The sequence below is a fragment of the Chiloscyllium plagiosum genome, unplaced genomic scaffold (genome assembly GCF_037043375.1).
Source record: "Chiloscyllium plagiosum isolate Xiang-an unplaced genomic scaffold, Cpla_swu_hap1 HiC_scaffold_7, whole genome shotgun sequence".
NCBI lineage: Eukaryota > Metazoa > Chordata > Chondrichthyes > Orectolobiformes > Hemiscylliidae > Chiloscyllium > Chiloscyllium plagiosum.
The window spans coordinates 47,535,976-47,554,931 of record NW_028270145.1 but is presented as its reverse complement, the minus strand read 5'-3'; the positions used below and the strand labels follow the sequence as shown (position 1 = coordinate 47,554,931).

The 18,956-nt window shown below is 41.6% G+C and overlaps 1 protein-coding gene across 3 annotated transcripts in view; it reads right to left on the bottom strand.

Annotated features, from left to right (window-relative positions):
• The window catches only part of sestd1 (SEC14 and spectrin domains 1), a 130,971-nt gene that overhangs the window by 86,903 nt on the left and 25,112 nt on the right, over window positions 1-18,956 (bottom strand). For all 3 annotated transcript variants that reach the window (XM_043693502.2, XM_043693496.2, XM_043693500.2), the window contains one exon: window positions 2,989-3,097. In XM_043693502.2, coding sequence (XP_043549437.1) covers window positions 2,989-3,097 — 109 coding nt within the window. The remainder of the gene's footprint in view (window positions 1-2,988; window positions 3,098-18,956) is intronic.

The window sequence follows — 18,956 nt, the reverse complement described above, 5'->3', positions numbered from 1 at the left end:
GTTTCAGTTTCAGCAACACCTTATAGCAAATAGTCAGAGAGAATAAATGACTGACTCTACGCCTGAGTTACTTTGCTGCAAAGATAGAGGCAGATCCTGCTTCTTTTAGTCTGGAAACCTTCTGCTCTCACACATATCAGCTGTTCACTTGTCCAGGATCAAATCAGAACACTATCATCAGGTTGATGAACTCTGGTATCTACAACTGGTCACAACTGCACTAACCAATCAGCAATCTGTTGCCTACTGAATCTCACTCTGCACATACATGCCGATGCATGCCATCTTATCTCTCTTCTTCCCAAAGCAACAGTGTAAATGCAATTCACAATGAGTTCCAGTAACCTGTCTTCAGAAGTATACAATTCCTTCTCCAGTCCTTGGTTTTAAAACAATCTTTTTCCCATTTCCCACAAGAATCTTACTATACAAACCTGAACAAAAACAAACAAGAAAAACGTATACTTGTTATGATCCACTAGGGAGACTGCACAATAGATCAAGTCCCATTGTTCCCCAAATTATCACAAGTAGTTAAAAGTTTAGAGAAAGCAGCCAAAGTTCCCAATTTACCAGACAACAAACTCAGGTTAAAAGAAGACACTCACCAGGTTTCTGTACGTGACATGAAAATAATGCTATTACAAACTGATTGCCTTTAACCAATGTAGACTAGCATATATGAATTGGAACTTACAACTCTCTATAATTTAAACTTCACACTTTTTAAATTCCCTCCTTCACAAGCAGATACACAGAGACAGACAAGACATGCATATTAAGGTGGAAAGAGGAAAAGAAAATCTGGGAACTGGTTCACTCATGCCAGTCTGGACCTCAGGAGTTGAAGGGATATTTTCTTTTGGTTTCTTCCAATTCCTTTCAGTTCTTTGCTGTTGACTAGTTACTTGCACACCATAAGACCATGAGACATTGAGCAGAATTAGGACATTTGCCACTGTCAGTCTGCACTGCCATTCACTCATATCTGATATGTTTCTCAACTCCATTCTCCTGCCTTCTCCCTATAACCCTCGATCCCATTACCAACATGAACCTGTCAAGTCTCAATGACTTGACCTCACAGCCCCCCATGACAATGAGTTCCACAGATAAACCATGCTCTGAAGAAATTCCTCCCCATTTCAGTTCTAAAGGGAGTCTTTAGATGCTGAACCTTTGCCCTCAAGTCCTAGTCTCTCCTGCCAGTGGAAGGATAGAATCATAGAATCCCTACAGTGTGGAAACAGGCCATTTGGCCCAACATGTCCACAGCAACCCTCTTCATGTCCACTCTATCCAGGCCTCTGAGTATTCTTAATTTTCAATCAATCATTGCCTCTCATTCTTCTAAACTCCATCGTGTGCAGATCCAAAGTCCTCAACCGCTCCTCATATGACATACATTTATCCCCAAGATAATTCTTGCAAACTTCCTCTGGAACCTCTCCAACACAGCACATTCTTCCTTACAAGTGGGGCCAAAAACTGCTCACAATATTCTAAGCCTTACACAGCCTTAATAATAATTTTTTGCTTTTGTATTTTAGCCCTCTAGAATTGAATGGTAACTTTGCATTTGCTTTCTTAATTGCCAACAGAACCTGAAGAAACTTGTGAACTAGGTCTCCCACGTCCCTTTTGTGCTTCAGATTTCCTGTTTAAAAACAGTTTCAACCTCTATACTTCCTACCAAAGTTCACAGCCTCACATTTTCCCACATTGTATCCATCAATGCCTCTGCAATCTCCTCAGCCATCTTCTTTAGAAATGTAGGAAAGTCCCCAGATGGATGAACACAATTCTGCAGAGCTGGGCACAGTTAAAAAGGTTCACATGAGGTTCTGCATTTTGACGAGCAACAACAGATATGCTTCCACATGTTAACGTTTCCTGATAGAATGCTCAGTCAAGAATCTAGCCAACACTTGTGCGATCATAACTCAAGGCTCAAGTCCACAAATTCCTCCATTGTGTGGATGTGGCTTACTTCATGGACAACTGTATGCAACACTTCAAGTGCACACAAGAACTACATACAGGGATTCACAGGATGCATGCCACATTGAGTAAGCTTGACCAGTTGGCAGCACTATTGTATCAAAGTGATATTTGCCAGTTGTACCAAAGCTGGATTCCCTCCCAGTTATCTGAAGCACCAGCCAAGAGCTGTGGCTGTCTTGGAAGATGATAGCTACATTACTTATCAGCAGTCTTCCCCTGGATCAGAAAGGCCTGGGTTCAAGTTCTACCTGTTCCAGAGGGGTATAACAACATTTCTGAACAGGTTGATTAGAAAAATAGGTTCATAAAAAAAAAAATTCTGACCAGCTTAATTACAACAAATTCATAGCTTTATAGCTTGGAGACACAATTCTAACATGAAGTGAGATGAGAGGTCAACAGACAGGGGCTAATGATGAAAGAAATTTGGGATCAGGATAATTGCATATTTCTTTCATTAACACACAATTTTCCACAATATTTTATGCCACACATTTGCTTTAGTTGCCAATTGTGTGTGTCTCTGGACATAAACACAGAAGTATATTTGAAGTAAAAATTGAGTTTTCTTTGTAACAAAGAATTCAAAAGTCTGCTTGCAATTTAGTTTGAAATTTCAATAGCAAAAACCCATGTACGATTGACAAATATGCAAGAAAGGTTAACAGGATGAATAAGGATAAAATATTGGGTCTCTGCTGAATAACTATCATCAGCCCTTGATTAAACACAAGCAAACCATTTATCACAAGAAAGTTCCCACAGTTCAATTCATTTCACAGTGCTCATACTGTGAAACTTGCGATAATTTAAAAAATGCATTTCACGAGACATGTGACTTATCACAAAATAATCTCCACGCTCACCTGACTAAGCAAACTTATTTGCAATTAGTGACACAAATATGTAGATTAAACAAAAATTTGTACAAACATAATAGCATTTTCTTTTAAACACAGCTAGAATACATGAAAGAAAAATCACCTTGGAATGCTGAGCAAGTAATCCAAAGTGACACTTAGCTCATCCATGTTTGTTTGCTCTGAACATAATGGGATTGTCAGGATAAGGCCACTTCTTCTGTCTTTGCCACCTAAAAAAGGAAATAAGTTTTGCCAGCAAATTACGATTGTAAATCAATCAAAAAAACATATTATAACAATGGAACAAAAAGTTTTCGAAGCAAGTATTATAGGTAATTAGGTGAGTTAAGGGTGCAATATGTGGTTGTTTGCGGTTCTGGTCACCAACTCTTCTGGAGTAGGCACAGAGAAGATTCGCCAAGATATTGCCAGGATGGAGCAGTTTAACTATGAAGAGAGGCTGGATAAGCTCAGGCTGTTTTCTTTGGCACAAAGAAGGCTGATAGGGCCCAAGGAATATAAGATTATTAGCAGCACAGAGGACAGAAAGCAGGTGTCCCTCTTAGGTGAAGGCTCAATATCAAAGGGGGTCACAATTTTAAGGTGAAAGGCAGGTTTAGATGGGGTTTAAGAAAAGCTTTTTTCACCAGAGCATGGTGGGAATCTGGAATGCACTGCCTGGTCTGGTGGGAATCTGGAAAGCCAGGAAACCTCACAACCTTTTTAAAAGTACTGGATAAGATCTTGAAATGTCATAGTCGCTATAAGTCAAGCGCTGGAAAGCATAAGACCACAAGAAACAGGAACTGGAGTGAGCCTGCACCACCATTCAGTAGAATCACAGCTGATCTGATATTCATGTCCACACGTATTCTCTTTTTGTTTCTAAACTTATCACTTTATCTTGAAGATTAGTATCTCCCATATAGAAATACTTCCACTGGGAATGGAGTTGCTCTAAATTTATCCCATTTTATCAAATTATTAACAAATTCTCCACCAGAACAAACAGAAATATTTTCAATCAGCACACGGTAGCATAGTCTATCAATGTGTAATCAACTTAGTGCCTTTAGTGTAATGAAATGTTCCAGGATGCTTCACATAAGCATTACTGCGAGCTTGCCAATTGAATACAAAACCTTACAGCAGGGGACAGAAGGTGGTCGTAGAGGGTTGTTTTTGGACTGGAGGCCTGTGACCAGCAGGATTGCACAGAGATTGGTACTGGGTTCACATTGGATTGTCATTTATATAAATAATTTTGATGAGAATACAGGAGGCATGGTTAGCAAGTATGCAGATGACACCAAAATTAATGGTACTGTATAGCTGACAAGTGAAGAAGGTTATTTGAGATTAGAAAGAGATCTTTATCAACTGTGTCAACGGGCTGAAGAGTGGCAGATGGAGTTTAACTTGGATTAATGCAAGGTATTGCATTGTGATACAACAAACAAGGGCAGGACTTATACAACTAATGGTAGGGGTCTTGGTAGTGTTGTAGAACAAAGAGTCCTAGGGGTTCAGGTATTTAATTCTTTGAAGCTTGCATCACAGGGTGGTTAAGAAGATATTTAGCACGCTTGCCTTCTTGCTCAGACCTTTCAATATTGAGTTGGGACGTCATATTGAAGTTGTACAAGACATTGGTGAGACTCTTCTGGAGTACTGTGTGCAGTTCTGGTCACCCTGTTAATGGAAGGATGTTATCAAACTGGAGAGGGTTCAGTAAAGGTTTACCAGGATGTTGCCAGGAAAGGAGGGTTTGAGTTTAAAAAGAAGTGAATAGGCTGGTACTTGTTTCACTGGAGCATAGGAGGTTGAGGGGCGATCTTATAGAGATTTATAAAATCATGAAGGGCATAGATAAGGTGAACAGCAAAGGTCTTGGCCCCAAGGTGGGGGAGTTCAAAACTAGGGGACATGTTTTAAGGTTAGAAGAGAAAGATTGAAAAAAGATGGACAACATTTTTGCACAGAGAGTGGTTCATATATGAAATGAACTGCCGAAGGAAGTGGTGGATGCAGGTACAGTTGCAATGTTTAAAAGACACTTGGATAAGTACACGAATAGGAAAGATTTGGAGGGATTTCAGCCAAATGCAGGCAGCTGTTACTAGTTCAATTTGGGAACTCGGTCGACATGGCACTGACCTAGGCATCTGAAATAAGTGTAAACACAGTCATGTCGACACTGTGATGTGTTCCTTCCTAATTTGTGGGCTTGTGCCAAAATTGAGACAGTTATCCCAAAGACTAGTTAAGCATCAGCCTGTCACAGTCATACTCTCAGAATCATAACTTGCATACAATGTCTCAGACACTACCACTGCCATTTCAAAAACATAGGCATATCCTGTCCCATTGGCTGGTCAGACTCATTAGAAATAATACTCAGGTATGCAAATGTTTACATGGAAAATTGGTCCGAGGCACAAAAAGCAGGAAAAATCCAAAAGGGTCAAACCATCAGCCAATCAGCCTACTCTCCATTGTCAGCAGAGGGATGGAAGGGATCCATCAACATATCAGGTTGAACATACAAAAGGAATAATCTGCTGATGTTTAATTTAGATTCCACCAAGGGTACTTAGCTCCTGACCTCATTGTAGCCTTGGTCCAAAAGTTGACAAAAAAAATGCTGAGAATCAGTGAGTGACTGCCTTGGGAATCAAAAAGGTGCATGTAACCACATGTGGCATCAAGAGGCCTCAGCAAAACTTGAGTCAATGGGAATCAGGGTAAAAGCTTCTACTGGACAGTCACACTGCACAAAGGAAGGTGGCAATGTTTGTTGGAGGTCCAGCATGTCAGCCCGAGGCCATCACTGCAGGAATTCCTCAAAGTAGGTCCAACCATCTTCAACTGCTTTATCACTGACCTTCTTTCCATCATAAGGTCAGATGTGTCGATGGTCAATGATAATTGCACGACGTTCAGCATCTCTGCTGTACTTCAGATAGAAAAAGGTTCATAGGTACCAGGACCCGGGCAACTGCAGGCTCGGGTTACAGGAAGTAAGAGTTTACACAGCACAGAAAAGGGCTTTTTAAACCATCATGTCTGGGCTGGTTATCAACCATCTATCTATTCTAATCACATTTTCCACCACTTGGCCCACAACCTAGTATGCTATGGCATTTCAAGCACACAGAGACATTGAGTAATACAGCATGGAAACAGATCATTTGGACCAACTTTCCCACGCCGAACATAATCCCAAAGTAAACTAGTCCCACCTGCCTGCTCCTGGCCCATATCCTTCAAAACCTTTCCTATCCATGTACCAATCCAAATGTCTTTTAAACGCTGTAATTGTACCCACACCCACCACTTCCTCAGGATGTTCATACCACACATGAACCATCTTGATAAGTGAAGTAAAAAGAGGTAAAAACAATGACTGCAGATGCTGGAAACCAGATTCTGGATTAGTGGTACTGGAAGAGCACAGCAGTTCAGGCAGCATCCAAGGAGCAGCGAAATCGACGTTTTGGGCAAAAGCCCTTCATCAGGAATAAAGGCAGAGAGCCTGATGCGTGGAGAGATAAGCTAGAGGAGGGTGGGGGTGGGGAGAAAGTAGCATAGAGTACAATAGGTGAGTGGGGAAGGTGATGAAGTTGTCCAACCTGCCTATCTCCTTTTCCACTTATCCACTCCACCCTCTCCTCCCTGACCTATCACCTTCATCCCCTCCCCCACTCACCTATTGTACGCTATGCTACTTTCTCCCCACCCCCACCCTCCTCTAGCTTATCTCTCCACGCTGCAGGCTCTCTGCCTTTATTCCTGATGAAGGGCTTTTGCCCGAAAAGTCGATTTCGTTGCTCCTTGGATGCTAACTGAACTGCTGGGCTCTTTCAGCACCACTAATTGATAAGTGAAGTGTCCAGATAAGGTTGATAAGTGACAAGTCACTGTGCCACACAAGTACTAGTCAATGATTGTCTCCAATGAGAGAATCTAACTATCACTCCTCGACATTCAATGATATAGAGTCATAGAGATGTACAGCATGGAAATAGACCATTCGGTCCAACCCATCCATGCCGACCAGATATCCCAACCCAATCTAGTCCCACCTGCCAGCACCCGGCCCATTTCCATCCAAACCCTTCTTATTCATATACCCATCTAAATGCCTCTTAAAAGTTGCAATTGTACCAGCCTCCACCACATCCTCTGGCAGCTCATTCCATGCACGTACCACCCTCTGCGTGAAAAAGTTGCCCCTCAGGTCTCTTTTATATCTTTCCCCTCTCACCCTAACCCTATGCCCTCTAGTTCTGGACTCCCCGACCCCAGGGAAAAGACTTTGCCTATTTACCTTATCCATGCCCCTCATAATTTTGTAAATCTCTATAAAGGCCACCCCTCAGCCTCCGACACTCCAGGGAAAACAGCCCCAGCCTGTTCAGCCTCTCTCTCTATAGCTCAAATCCTCCAACCCTGGCAACATCCTTGTAAATCATTTCTGAACCCTTTCACGATTCACAACATCTTCCCGATAGGAAGGAGACCAGAACTGCACGCAATATTCCAACAGTGGCATAATGTCCTGTATAGCTGCAACATGACCTCCCGACTCCTGTACTCAATAATCTGCCCAATAAACGAAAGCATACCAAACGCCGCCTTCACTACCTTATCTACCTGTGACTCCACTTTCAAGGAGCTATGAACCTGCACTCCAAGGTCTCTTTGTTCAGCAACACTCCCTAGGACCTTACCATTAAGACTATAAGTCCTGCTAATATTTGCTTTCCCAAAATGCAGCACCTCACATTTATCTGAATTAAACTCCATCTGCCACTTCTCAGAACATTGGCCCATCTGGTCCAGATCCTGTTGTAATCTGAGGTAACCCTCTCGCTATCCATGACACCTCCAATATTTGTATCATCTGAAAACTTACTAATTGTACCTCTTATGCTCGCATCCAAATCATTTATGTAAATGACAAAAAGTAGAGGACACAGCACTGATACTTGTGGCACTCCACTGGTCACAGGCCTCCAGTCTGAAAAACAACCCTCCACCACCACCCTCTGTCTTCTACCTTTGAGCCAGTTCTGTATCCAAATGGCTAGTTCTCCCTGTATTCCGTGAGATCTAACATTGCTAACCAGTCTCCCATGGGGAAGGAACCTTGTCGAACGCCTTACTGAAGTCCATATAGAACACATCTACTGCTCTGCCCTCATCAATCTTCTTTGTTACTTCTTCAAAAAACTCAACCAAGTTTGTGAGACATGATTTCCCACGCACAAAGCCATGTTGACCATCCCTAATCAGTCCTTGCCTTTCCAAATACATGTACATCCTGTCCCTCAGGATTCCCTCCAACAACTTGCCCATCACCGTGGTCAGGCTCACTAGTCTATAATTCCCTGGCTTGTCCTTACCGCCCTTCTTAAAGAGTTGCACCACGTTTGCCAACTTCCAGTCTTCCGGCACCTTACCTGTGACTATTGATGATACAAATATCTCAGCAAGAAGCCCAGCAATCACTTCTCTAGCTTCCCACAGAGTTCCCGGGTACACCTGATCAGGTCCTGGGGATTTATCCACCTTTACCCGTTTCAAGACATCCAGCACTTCCTCCTCTGTAATCTGGACATTTTGCAAGATGTCACCATCTATTTCCCTACAGTCTATATTTTCCAGATCCTTTTCCACAGTAAATACTGATGCAAAATACTCATTTAGTATCAATAAATCTACCACTAATATTATTCTGAAGTTTACGATTGATTAGAAACAGAACTTGATCAGTCATATACATTCTGTGGCTACAAGAGCAGGTCAAAAGCTGAGAATACTATGGTAACTCACCTCCTGTGCCCGTCCACCATCTACAAAGCAGAAGCCTGAAGAATGTTAGATCTCACTCCTCCTGCCGAGATGAATGCAGTCCAATAATGCTCAAGAGGCTTGACACCATCGAAGACAAAGTAGCTCACTTAATTAGCAGCACATCCACTACCATCAACATGCATTCCCTTCACCACTGATGCATAATGACAACGGTGTGGACCATCTGCAAGATATTCTGCAATAGTTCAGCAATGCTGCTAAAATGCAGCTACCAACCTGCGACCTATACCATCTAAAAGGGCATAAGCAGCAGATACCGTCAGAACACAGATACCTGCAAGTTCCCCTCCAAGCTGCATACCATTCTGACTTGAAACTATATCAAGTTTGACCCCATCTACCACCCGAGAAAAGGAAAAGGAAGTGACTTCACCACAGGAAATAACATCACCAAACCAAAGAAACCCAGATATATAAATAGAAAGCAGGAATTTTCAGCATTGCTTCGCCTGAGGACCACTGAAGAGGTTACCTAGTAGGGTAACGAAACGTCTGGAAATGAACCTTCCAGTTCAGTGAGCAAACCTACATTCAGAAACCAAAATGACAGGAAATTCACCCAGTGAATTTTATGCCCAACAAAACCTGCAATTGACCAGCAGGGGTCCATAAAATTCTGCTTTTGAATATCACAGGACCAGAGGGCACAAAAGAAGTACGCCATTCGGCTCACCAAGTTTGCTCCACCATTCAATGAGATTGTGGTTGATTGTATTATCCTCATCTGCATTTTCCTACCTGTTCCCTATAATCTTCAACTCCATTCCTGATTAAAACCACATTCAACTCAGCCTTGAATATACATAACAACCCAATTTCTCCAGCTTTTTCTGCTAAGGAATTCCATAGATTCATTATGCTCAGAAGAAATTCCACCTCATCCAAATTAAGTGGATAACCCCTTGAGATTATGTCCTCCCACCTCGGGAGTCGTACCTCCATTTTGACAGAGTGGCGAGGAGAGTAGTTGAGGTTAAGCGAGGGCTGCCGGGAAGGTAAGGACTTAATTTATATTTGGGCAGTGGCTAAACCAGAGATACTATACGTGTAGTATCTCCCTCCTGCCCCCCTCCTCTAACCGGAAGAAAAAGACTCTGTAAGGTAGGGTTTTTATTTTTTTATCTTTCCTTTTCATATATTTAAGCGCCTCGTTTGGTTTTAGTTAGTTCATATAAAGTTAAGCTTACAATGGCAGGGGACCTCAGACCTATAGCATGTGCCTTTTGCTTGATGTGGGAGCTCAGAAATGTGTCTGACGTTCCTGACTCTTACACTTGCAAGAAGTGTGTCCAGCTGCAGCTCTTGTTTGACCGCATGATGGCTTTGGAGCTGCAGCTGGACTCACTGTACAGCATCCGCGATGCTGAGGAGGTCGTGGATAGCTCGTTTCGTGAACTGGTCACACCGCAAGTTAGAATTGCTGAGTGAGACAATGAATGGATGATCAAAACACAGAAAAAGAAAAGGAAGGCAGTGCAGGTGTCCCCTGCGGTCATCTCCCTCCAAAACAGGTATACCGTTTTGGATACTGTGGGGGGAGATGGCTCACCAGGAGAGAGCAGCAGTTGTCAAGATCATGGTGGGCACTGCTGTTCAGAAGAGCATGAAAAAGACTCGTAGAGCCATAGTCATAGGAGATTCTATTGTACGGGGAGTAGATAGGTGGTTCTGTGGCCGAAAACAGGACTCACTGATGGTGTGTTGCCTCCCAGGTGCTCGGGTCAGGGATATCACCGATCGGCTGCAAAGCATTCTAAAAGGGGAAGGTGAATAGCCAGTTGTCTTAGTGCATATAGGCACCAATGATCTAAGTAGAAAATGAGAGGAGGTCCTGAAAGAAGAATTCAGGGAGCTAGGAGAGAAGTTAAAGAGGAGGACCTCAAAGGTAGTGATCTTGGGATTACTACCATTGCCACGTGCTAGCCAGCGTAGAAATGAAAAAATAGGCAAGATGAACACGTAGCTTGAGGGGTGGTGTAGGAGGGAGGGATTCAGATTTGTTGGACATTGGGACCGGTTCTGGGGAAGGTGGGACTATTACAAAATGGACGGTCTACATCTAAACCAGACCAGAACCAATGTCCTTAGGGGAGTTTTGCTACTGCTGTTGGGAGGTTTTAAACTAATGTGGCAGGGGACTGGGAATCACAAGATAAAACAAGTAGGCAGCAAGGTGGAGACTGGTGACTGTAAAAATCATGAAGATAGCATTAATAAAGGAAAGAGTAGGCAGAGAGCAGAGGAACGCAAAAGAAGTAGTGGCCTGAAATGCATCTACTTTAATCTAAGGAGTATAGTGTGTAAGAAAGATGAATTTAGGGCTTGGATTGGTGCCTGGGAGTATGACGTTATTGCAATCACAGAGACTTGGTTGAAGGAAGGGCATGATGATTGGCAACTAAATGTTCCAGGCTATAGACGCTTCAGACAGGACAAGGAGGGAAGTAAAAGGGGGGTAGAGTTACACAGTATTGTAGCTATGGTCTCACAAGTGCTTTGCAGTTTTAACAAGGTTGCTCTACTTTTATATTCCATTCCCTTTGAAGTAAAGGACAACATTCCATTTGCCTTTCTTATTAACAGCTAAATTTGGACACTAACTTCTTGTGATTTACATACGAGCCCCAAAACCCTGTGTGCTGCAGTCTTTATTTCATTTAATAACATTCAGCTCCTCTATTCGTCTGAAGTGCACAACCTCACATTTTCCAACATTATTTTCCACCTGACAAGGTTTAGTCCACTCACTTAACCTATCTATATACCTCGGTAGATCATCTGTGTCATCTTCACTATTTGCCTTCCCACCTATTTGTATTGCCTGCAAACTTCCCACAGGTATATTCACGTACCTCAACCATACACATATACACATAAAGTCATGACCCGAGCACTGATCCCTCTGGTACTCCACGAATTTAAGGTTGCCATCTTGAACATTCCCCCTTTTACTCCAATTATAGAGTTATAGAATCATAAAATCACTACAGTGTGAAAGCAGTCTGTGTGGTCCATCAAGTCCACACTGACTCTCCAAACAGCATCCCACCCAGACCCCATCCCTGTATTCTTGCATTTCCCACGGCTAAATCACCTCACCTGCACATCCCTAGAAACTATTGGCAATTTAGCATGGCCAATCCACCTAACCTACACATCGTTGGACTACGGGAGGAAACCAGAGCACTTGGAGTAAACCCACACATTCATAGGAAGAATGTGCAAAATCCACACAGATGGTTACCAAGGGTAGAATTAAGCCCAAGGTCCTTCACACTGAGGCAGCAGTGCTAACCACCAAACCACCATGTCGCCCCCATGTGTCATAGAGTCATACAGCAAAGAAAAAGACGCTTCAATTCAACCAGTTACTCTATCCATGCTAACGTACTTACCCCAAGACCACGGGTTCTTATTTTATTCAGTAGGCTCGTGTGTGGCAGAGAGAGAACATTTACTACATTAGTTAACAGGAGGGACAAAACAGAATGTTGTGTCATCAGCATTTTGTGAAAATAGGATCAAGGGAATAGGGCATGAGGAGACAAGAGTAAAATGACAGAAAGATAATAAAAAACAAAATCAGGGTTAGGATAGGGAACAGCATTAAATAAAGTTAGGCAGGTCAGCTAGTGGAAGAAAGGGATGTGGCAAACACAGCTGATTATCATTACAGTTGAAAAAATCCAAAGTTGTCCAAGAGTTCCTTGCACTGGTTGCTGCAGGTGAGTGTGCAGTAAATAGGACAGAGGTGTTTTCAGAAGAGAAAAGGGAAGAAAGTTATCTGTGTGGCACCATTAGTTACAGGTTGCCATCCTGACACTGCACCACCCCGCCCTAATCCTAACTCTCTGTCTTCTATTAGATAGTATTATTAGCACGAATAGAGGATTGGCTATCTCTAACACCACAGATAGCTTTCTTCTTAAGTAGCCTAATGCGTGGTACCTTATCAAACAAACACCATCCAAAAATTCAAATATGTTACATTCACGGATTCTCTTTTATTTGATCTGTTTATTACCTGAAAGAATTCTAGTAAATTTATCAGGCATGATTTTGCCTTTGTGAGCCATGCTGACTTTGCTTGATCATATTACACATTTTTAAATACTCTTCCAGTAGATCCTTTATAATAGTTGTAACACGTTCCTAACAACCAAAGCTGGCCTTTTGTTCCCTATTTAAATAAGGGTATTACACTGACAGATTGTAGAAAGAGAAATGGAAAATCAAGGATTCCTAGAAGATTACTACCAGTGCATCCATGATCTTTACAGCTACGTCCTTTAATAACCTAGAATGCATCCAATGAACTTGGGGAACCAAACAATCAGTCTTTAGCCTCATTAATTTCCTGAGTACTTTTCCTAATACTTGGAATGGTGTCAGTGTCTTCTACTGAGGCAAAGTAGTTATTCAATCCCACTGCTATTTCCTGGTTCCCAATTATTATTTTGTCAGCTTCATTCTCTAAGAGGGCCATTTTCAATTTAGCTTCCCTCCTCCTTTTTATGTATTTAGAGATGCTCTTGCTGTCGGTTACTAATATTAAAAACACAAGACAGTTACCTTCCTTCAACACAGCAAGTAAGCAATTATTTGTTTGCATATTCAACTAAAGCACCTTCACATTGCAATGAATTGGTATTCTCTTGCCACTAACTCCATTCCCCAGCAACCAATTCCTTTACAATCTATGCTCACTGCACCTCCCTTCTAAAATCTTCTTTAAGGCCCTCCTTAAAAATCACATCCCTGTCATTGCCTGAAACTCCTTTTTTGCTCGAGTTCCTGGAAAGTTAACAGAAAGAGTCGTTAGAAGTTTGGTAGAGGTTAAAATTATTAAGGGTATTTGCTTGGCACAAGAATAAAAGGAACTCAGAGAAAAATAAGAGATCTCAAAGCATAAAAAGAATGCAAAACTGGAAAAAGGGACAGGAGAAGAACAGATAAATCTAAGACTTCAATCCAAGGAAGTGGATATCTACAAGAGCACAATATAGGACCTTAGTAATGTGCTGATAAAAAACTGCTCTTAAATTATCTTCTAAGCTGTGGCTGGTACTTCCACACTCTAAAGGAATGAAATTTAAACAGTGACATAGTAGGGTGTAGAAATGGGAAATTGAAACATAAGTGGGCCTTGGTGACTGGATGATAATAAATTAGAGATCGGCTTCAGCAATCACGTAAAAAAGGACCAGACAATATGGCTGCTCTTTCATTACAGATAGATGACTGATGGTGGTTTAGCCTGAGTGTCATCATGCTTCAGGCAAGGGGAAAGAGGTTGAGAAGGACTGTTCTTCATAGTAACCTCAGCCGTGTGGGAATTCAACCCACCCTTATGCCATCACTCTGCAATGCAAACCAGTCATCCAGTCAACTGAGCTAACTGGCACACGGAAATCATATAGGAAGCATGCGAAGCAACCTTTACCTAGCAAAACACAGTTTTCTGATCTTACTCCACACAGAGAACTGTATCAAGGATTCAATGACCCAGTCTGATGACTTCATCAGCAATAGTGGATCTGTCCTTTCAACACTAAAATGAAGCTGAAATAAAATTAACACCAAATTGTAACCAAAACCAGCTCCAGTAGGAGAGAGATTATAAACTTCATTTTCAATGCCATTCAACTTTTCTATACAGATTCAGATCTAACTTTATTCTGCAAAAAGTAAACAAGAGACAAGTACTTCATACATCTGGGAACATTAAATCAGATTACATTTTAAAGTAATGTTGAGTCAAATCAAAATTAAAATCTTTTATACAGGAGATTTATAAACAAAAATGTAATCTGTACACTGCAAAAACAACTTTACTCAGATTACATTTTGGCCTTGTGAAAAACAAATCAACAATCAAGACTGTTGCTTGCAGTTTGCTGATTATCAAGAGATTTCCTACAAAAACCACAGAAGACTTGGTGATAACCGCACTTTTTCAAAGTCAGTGCAAAATAATAAAAGGGCATTCCAATTCATCATGTTTGACAGGTTTAAAGTTGTCCTATCAAATTAATTTATAGACAAGAATGTTCATGTTAACCTGCAAAATCTAAAGTTAGGGATAGAAAATACATAAAGACTGAGAAAGGTATGTCTATTCCTAATAATCATGTTATCAACAATGACAATCCTGAAAAGACAACCAACTGTTATCACCTCTCGAGGTTAGCAGTGTGCTTATTTAGACTTTGCTTAGAATCCAAAAACTTAGGCATTTATTAAAATGATTAAGCCCTGAGGTTCACAGATTAATTCAAAATAGGACAAACATTCATTATTACAATATCTTAAATGGCTAGTTACGTTAAATACATTAAAAACAGAGTGTATGCAAATGCTTTACTTTAAACTGAACTTGTTGCTCAAATTTCCTTCCACACCCATTTGACTTTCACTCCCAAACTTCAAATAAGAATCAGGAGCTCCTCCTCCAACCAACACTCCAATTTAAGTCAAGCAAAAGTAGCATTTTAAGTACAGTCACCTCAGATTAGAAGTCTCCTAACATCCTTAAATACCAGAGTCATGGATCTAGATCTCTCTCTCTCTCACTCACTCTCCCACACTCTCTCCCCGTCCTCAGTTTGGCTATTTCAGAGATTGAAGTGACTGTCAGGAATTCTTCAGCTAACAAGCAGTTTAATCTCTTTTAGTCAGTACACCATATTTTAAATGAAATCTGCTGCAAAGCGATGTTCCCTGTTCTGCAATGAGATTGGTATGGTCCAAAACACACGCCCAAAAAATTAGCTTATTGACCACCCTTTTTTCATCTCAAGCAACTTGATCTCAAGATCATTCACTGAAAAGCTATGGTTAATCAGAAATACATCTTCAACAGGAACCATCATTTTAACATTTCATCTCTCTCAGAAGACAAATGAATCGAACATAAAAGATGATAAGTGTTACTGTAGTTATGGACATCCTCAGCATTCTTTTTAAGGCTGCATTTGGTAACAACAGTACACATGCATACAAGTTTCGGGAGGACACAGCCCAGGGGAAAGATCAGGTTACAGAAAGAGAGGGGAAAAATATTGGGAATGGGGATCAGAGGGAGATCAAAATCCATGTTGGAATGGGAGTGGGGCAATAGTTAAGGGAGGGACAGAATGCCAGGGGAGTGCAGAAGAAAAGAGGAAAAAGATGGGGAAAGAGGGCTTTCTGGCCCCTTGGCACCCCTTTCATGCCCCCACCATGTCCCCAGGCTTCTAGACCCTCTTCCTTCATTACTCCTGGAGATTCTCACTCTTCCCCAGTCTGCATCCCCTGTCCCAATTTCCCAGTGCAGTTGCAGTACTGTATTTGCATACAATGTCACATGTAAATTCTGTGACAATTTACTATGCTTGAACTTGTGCGCATGCATTTTCCCTAAGCAGTCCCCATGCACAGTTGCAGGTATTATCAAATATTCTCTTTTTAAAATTCATTCATGGATGTGGGTGTTATTGGCTTAGTCAGCATTTGTTGTCAGTTTCAAACTGCCCTCAAGAAGGCGTTAGTTCTTAAGACTTTTGGAATTGTGTGTACAGTTTTGGCCTCCTTACTTAAGGGAGGATGCAAGTCCATTGGAATCAGTTCAGAGAAAGTTCACTCAGCCGATTCTTAGGACGACAGGATTGTCTTATGAGGAAAAGGTTGGTTGGGTTACACTTGGATCCTATTGAGTTCAGGAAATTGAGTGACTATCATCTTGAAACATGAAAAATTCAAAGGCAACTTGACACAGTGGATGCAGGGAGGATGTTTCTTCTTGACAGAAAGTCTGGGAAGGTGGTGTGATTATGTTCAAGTCACTGAATATATTCAAGGCAGAATTATATAAATATTTAATTGACAAGGGTATGGAGGCAGGCAGGAAAGTTGTATTAAGGCCACAATCAAATCAGTCACAATCTTATAAAGTGATAAGACAAGCTCAAAGAACCAAATGGTCTACTCCTAAACCCATTCTTAAGATTTTATGAAAGGTTCTACAGAGCTTTTGTCTATCTGTTCTTCGCTGTTAAAGCTGTTAATATTATATTAATAGGTAATCATAAAAAAAATTACAGAAAGTGAGATATCATGATGCTATGTCATTTCAGTCTCATTTATCTTCCACTACCAACCAGAAATGGTCACACAAAAAAGTGGGTTAGTGCTGTAATTATATTTTCATTTGGGGAAAAAAAAATCAGACATCATCAGCTTCAAATTTTGGGCTGTTGAACAAACTGCCTACTTGGAATTTGTAATTGTAACTCATATAGTGGACACAACTAGACTGATTAAAACATAGAACATTACAGCGCAGTACAGGCCCTTTGGCCCTCAATGTTGCGCCGACCTGTCATACCAATCTGAAGCCCATCTAACCTACACTATTCCATGTATGTCCATATGCTTGTCCAATGACAACTTAAATGTACTTAAAGTCGGCGAACCTACTACCTTTGCAGGCAAAGCATTCCATACCCTTACTACTCTGAGTAAAGAAACTACCTCTGACATCTGTCCTCTATCTATCACCCCTCAATTTAAAGCTATACCCCCCCCCGCTCGCCGTCACCATACTTGGAAAAAGGCTCTCCCTGTCCATCCTATCTAACCCTCTGCTTATCTTATATGTCTCTAGTAAGTCACCTCTCAACCTTCTCTCTAACGAAAACAGCCTCAAGTCCCTCAGCCTTTCCTCGTAAGACCTTCCCTCCATACCAGGCAACATCCTAGTAAATCTCCTCTGCACCCTTTCCAAAGCTTCCACATCCTTCTTATAATGCAGTGACCAGAACTGTATACAATACTCCAAGTGCGGCCGCACCAGAGTTTTGTACAGCTGCAGCATAACCACATGGTTCTGGAACTCGATCCCTCTATTAATAAAAGCTAAAACACTGTGTGCCTTCTTAACAACCCTGTCAACCTGGGGGGTGGCAATTTTCAAGGATCTGTGTACATGGACACTGAGAGATCTCTGCTCATCTTCACTACCAAGAAATTTTACCACTAGCCCAGTACGTTGCATTCTGGTTACTCTGGCCAAAGTGAATCACCTCACACTTGTCCACATTAAACTCCATTTGCCACCTCTCAGCCCAGCTGTGCAGCTTATCTGTGTCTCTCTGTAACCTACAACATCCTTCGTCACTATCCACAACTCCACCGACCTTAGTGTCATCTGCAAATTTACTAAACCACCCTTCTATGCCCTCATCCAGGTAGTTTATACAAAATGACGATCAGCAGTGGATCCAACACTGACCCTTGCAGTACACCACTAGTAACTGGACTCCAGGATGAACATTTCCCATCAACCACCACCCTCTGTCTTCTTTCAGCAAGCCAACTACTGATCCAAACTGCTATCTCCCACAATCCCATTCCTCCGCATTTTGTACAATAGCCTACTGTGGGGAGCCTTATCGAACGCCTTGCTAATATCCATATACACCACATCAACCGGTTTACTGTCATCTACCTGTTTGGTCACCTTCTCAAAGAACTCAATAAAGTTTGTGAGGCACAACCTACCCTTCACAAAACCGTGCTGACTATCCCTAATCAAATTATTCTTTTCTAGATGATTATAAATCCTATCTCTTATAACCTTTTCCAACAACTGAAGTAAGACTCACTGGTCTATAATTACCAGGGTTGTCTCTACTCCCCTTCTTGAACAGGGGAACCACATTTGCTATCCTCAAGTCTTCTGGCACTATTCCTGAAGACAATGACGATTTAAAGATCAATGCCAAAGGCTTGGCAATCTTGTCCCTAGCTTCCCAGAGGATCCTAGGCTAAATCCCATCTGGCCCAGGGGAATTATCTATTTTCACACTCTGCAGGATTTCTAATAACTCTTCCTTGTGAACCTCAATCCCACCTAGTCTAGTAGCCTGTATCTCAGTATTCTCCTCGCCAACACTGTCATTTTCTAGAGTGAATACTTCGAAAAATATTCATTTAGTGCTTCCCCTATCTCCTCTGACTCCATAAACAATTCCCACTACTATCCTTGACTAGCCCCAATCTTACTCTCATCATTCTTTTATTCCTTAAATGCCTATAGAAAGCCTTAGGGTTTACCCTGATCCTATCCGCCAACAACTTCTAATGTCTCCTCCTGGCTCTTCTGAGCTCTCTGTAGGTCTTTCCTAGCTACTTTGTAACCCTCAAGGACCCTAACTGAGCCTTCACATC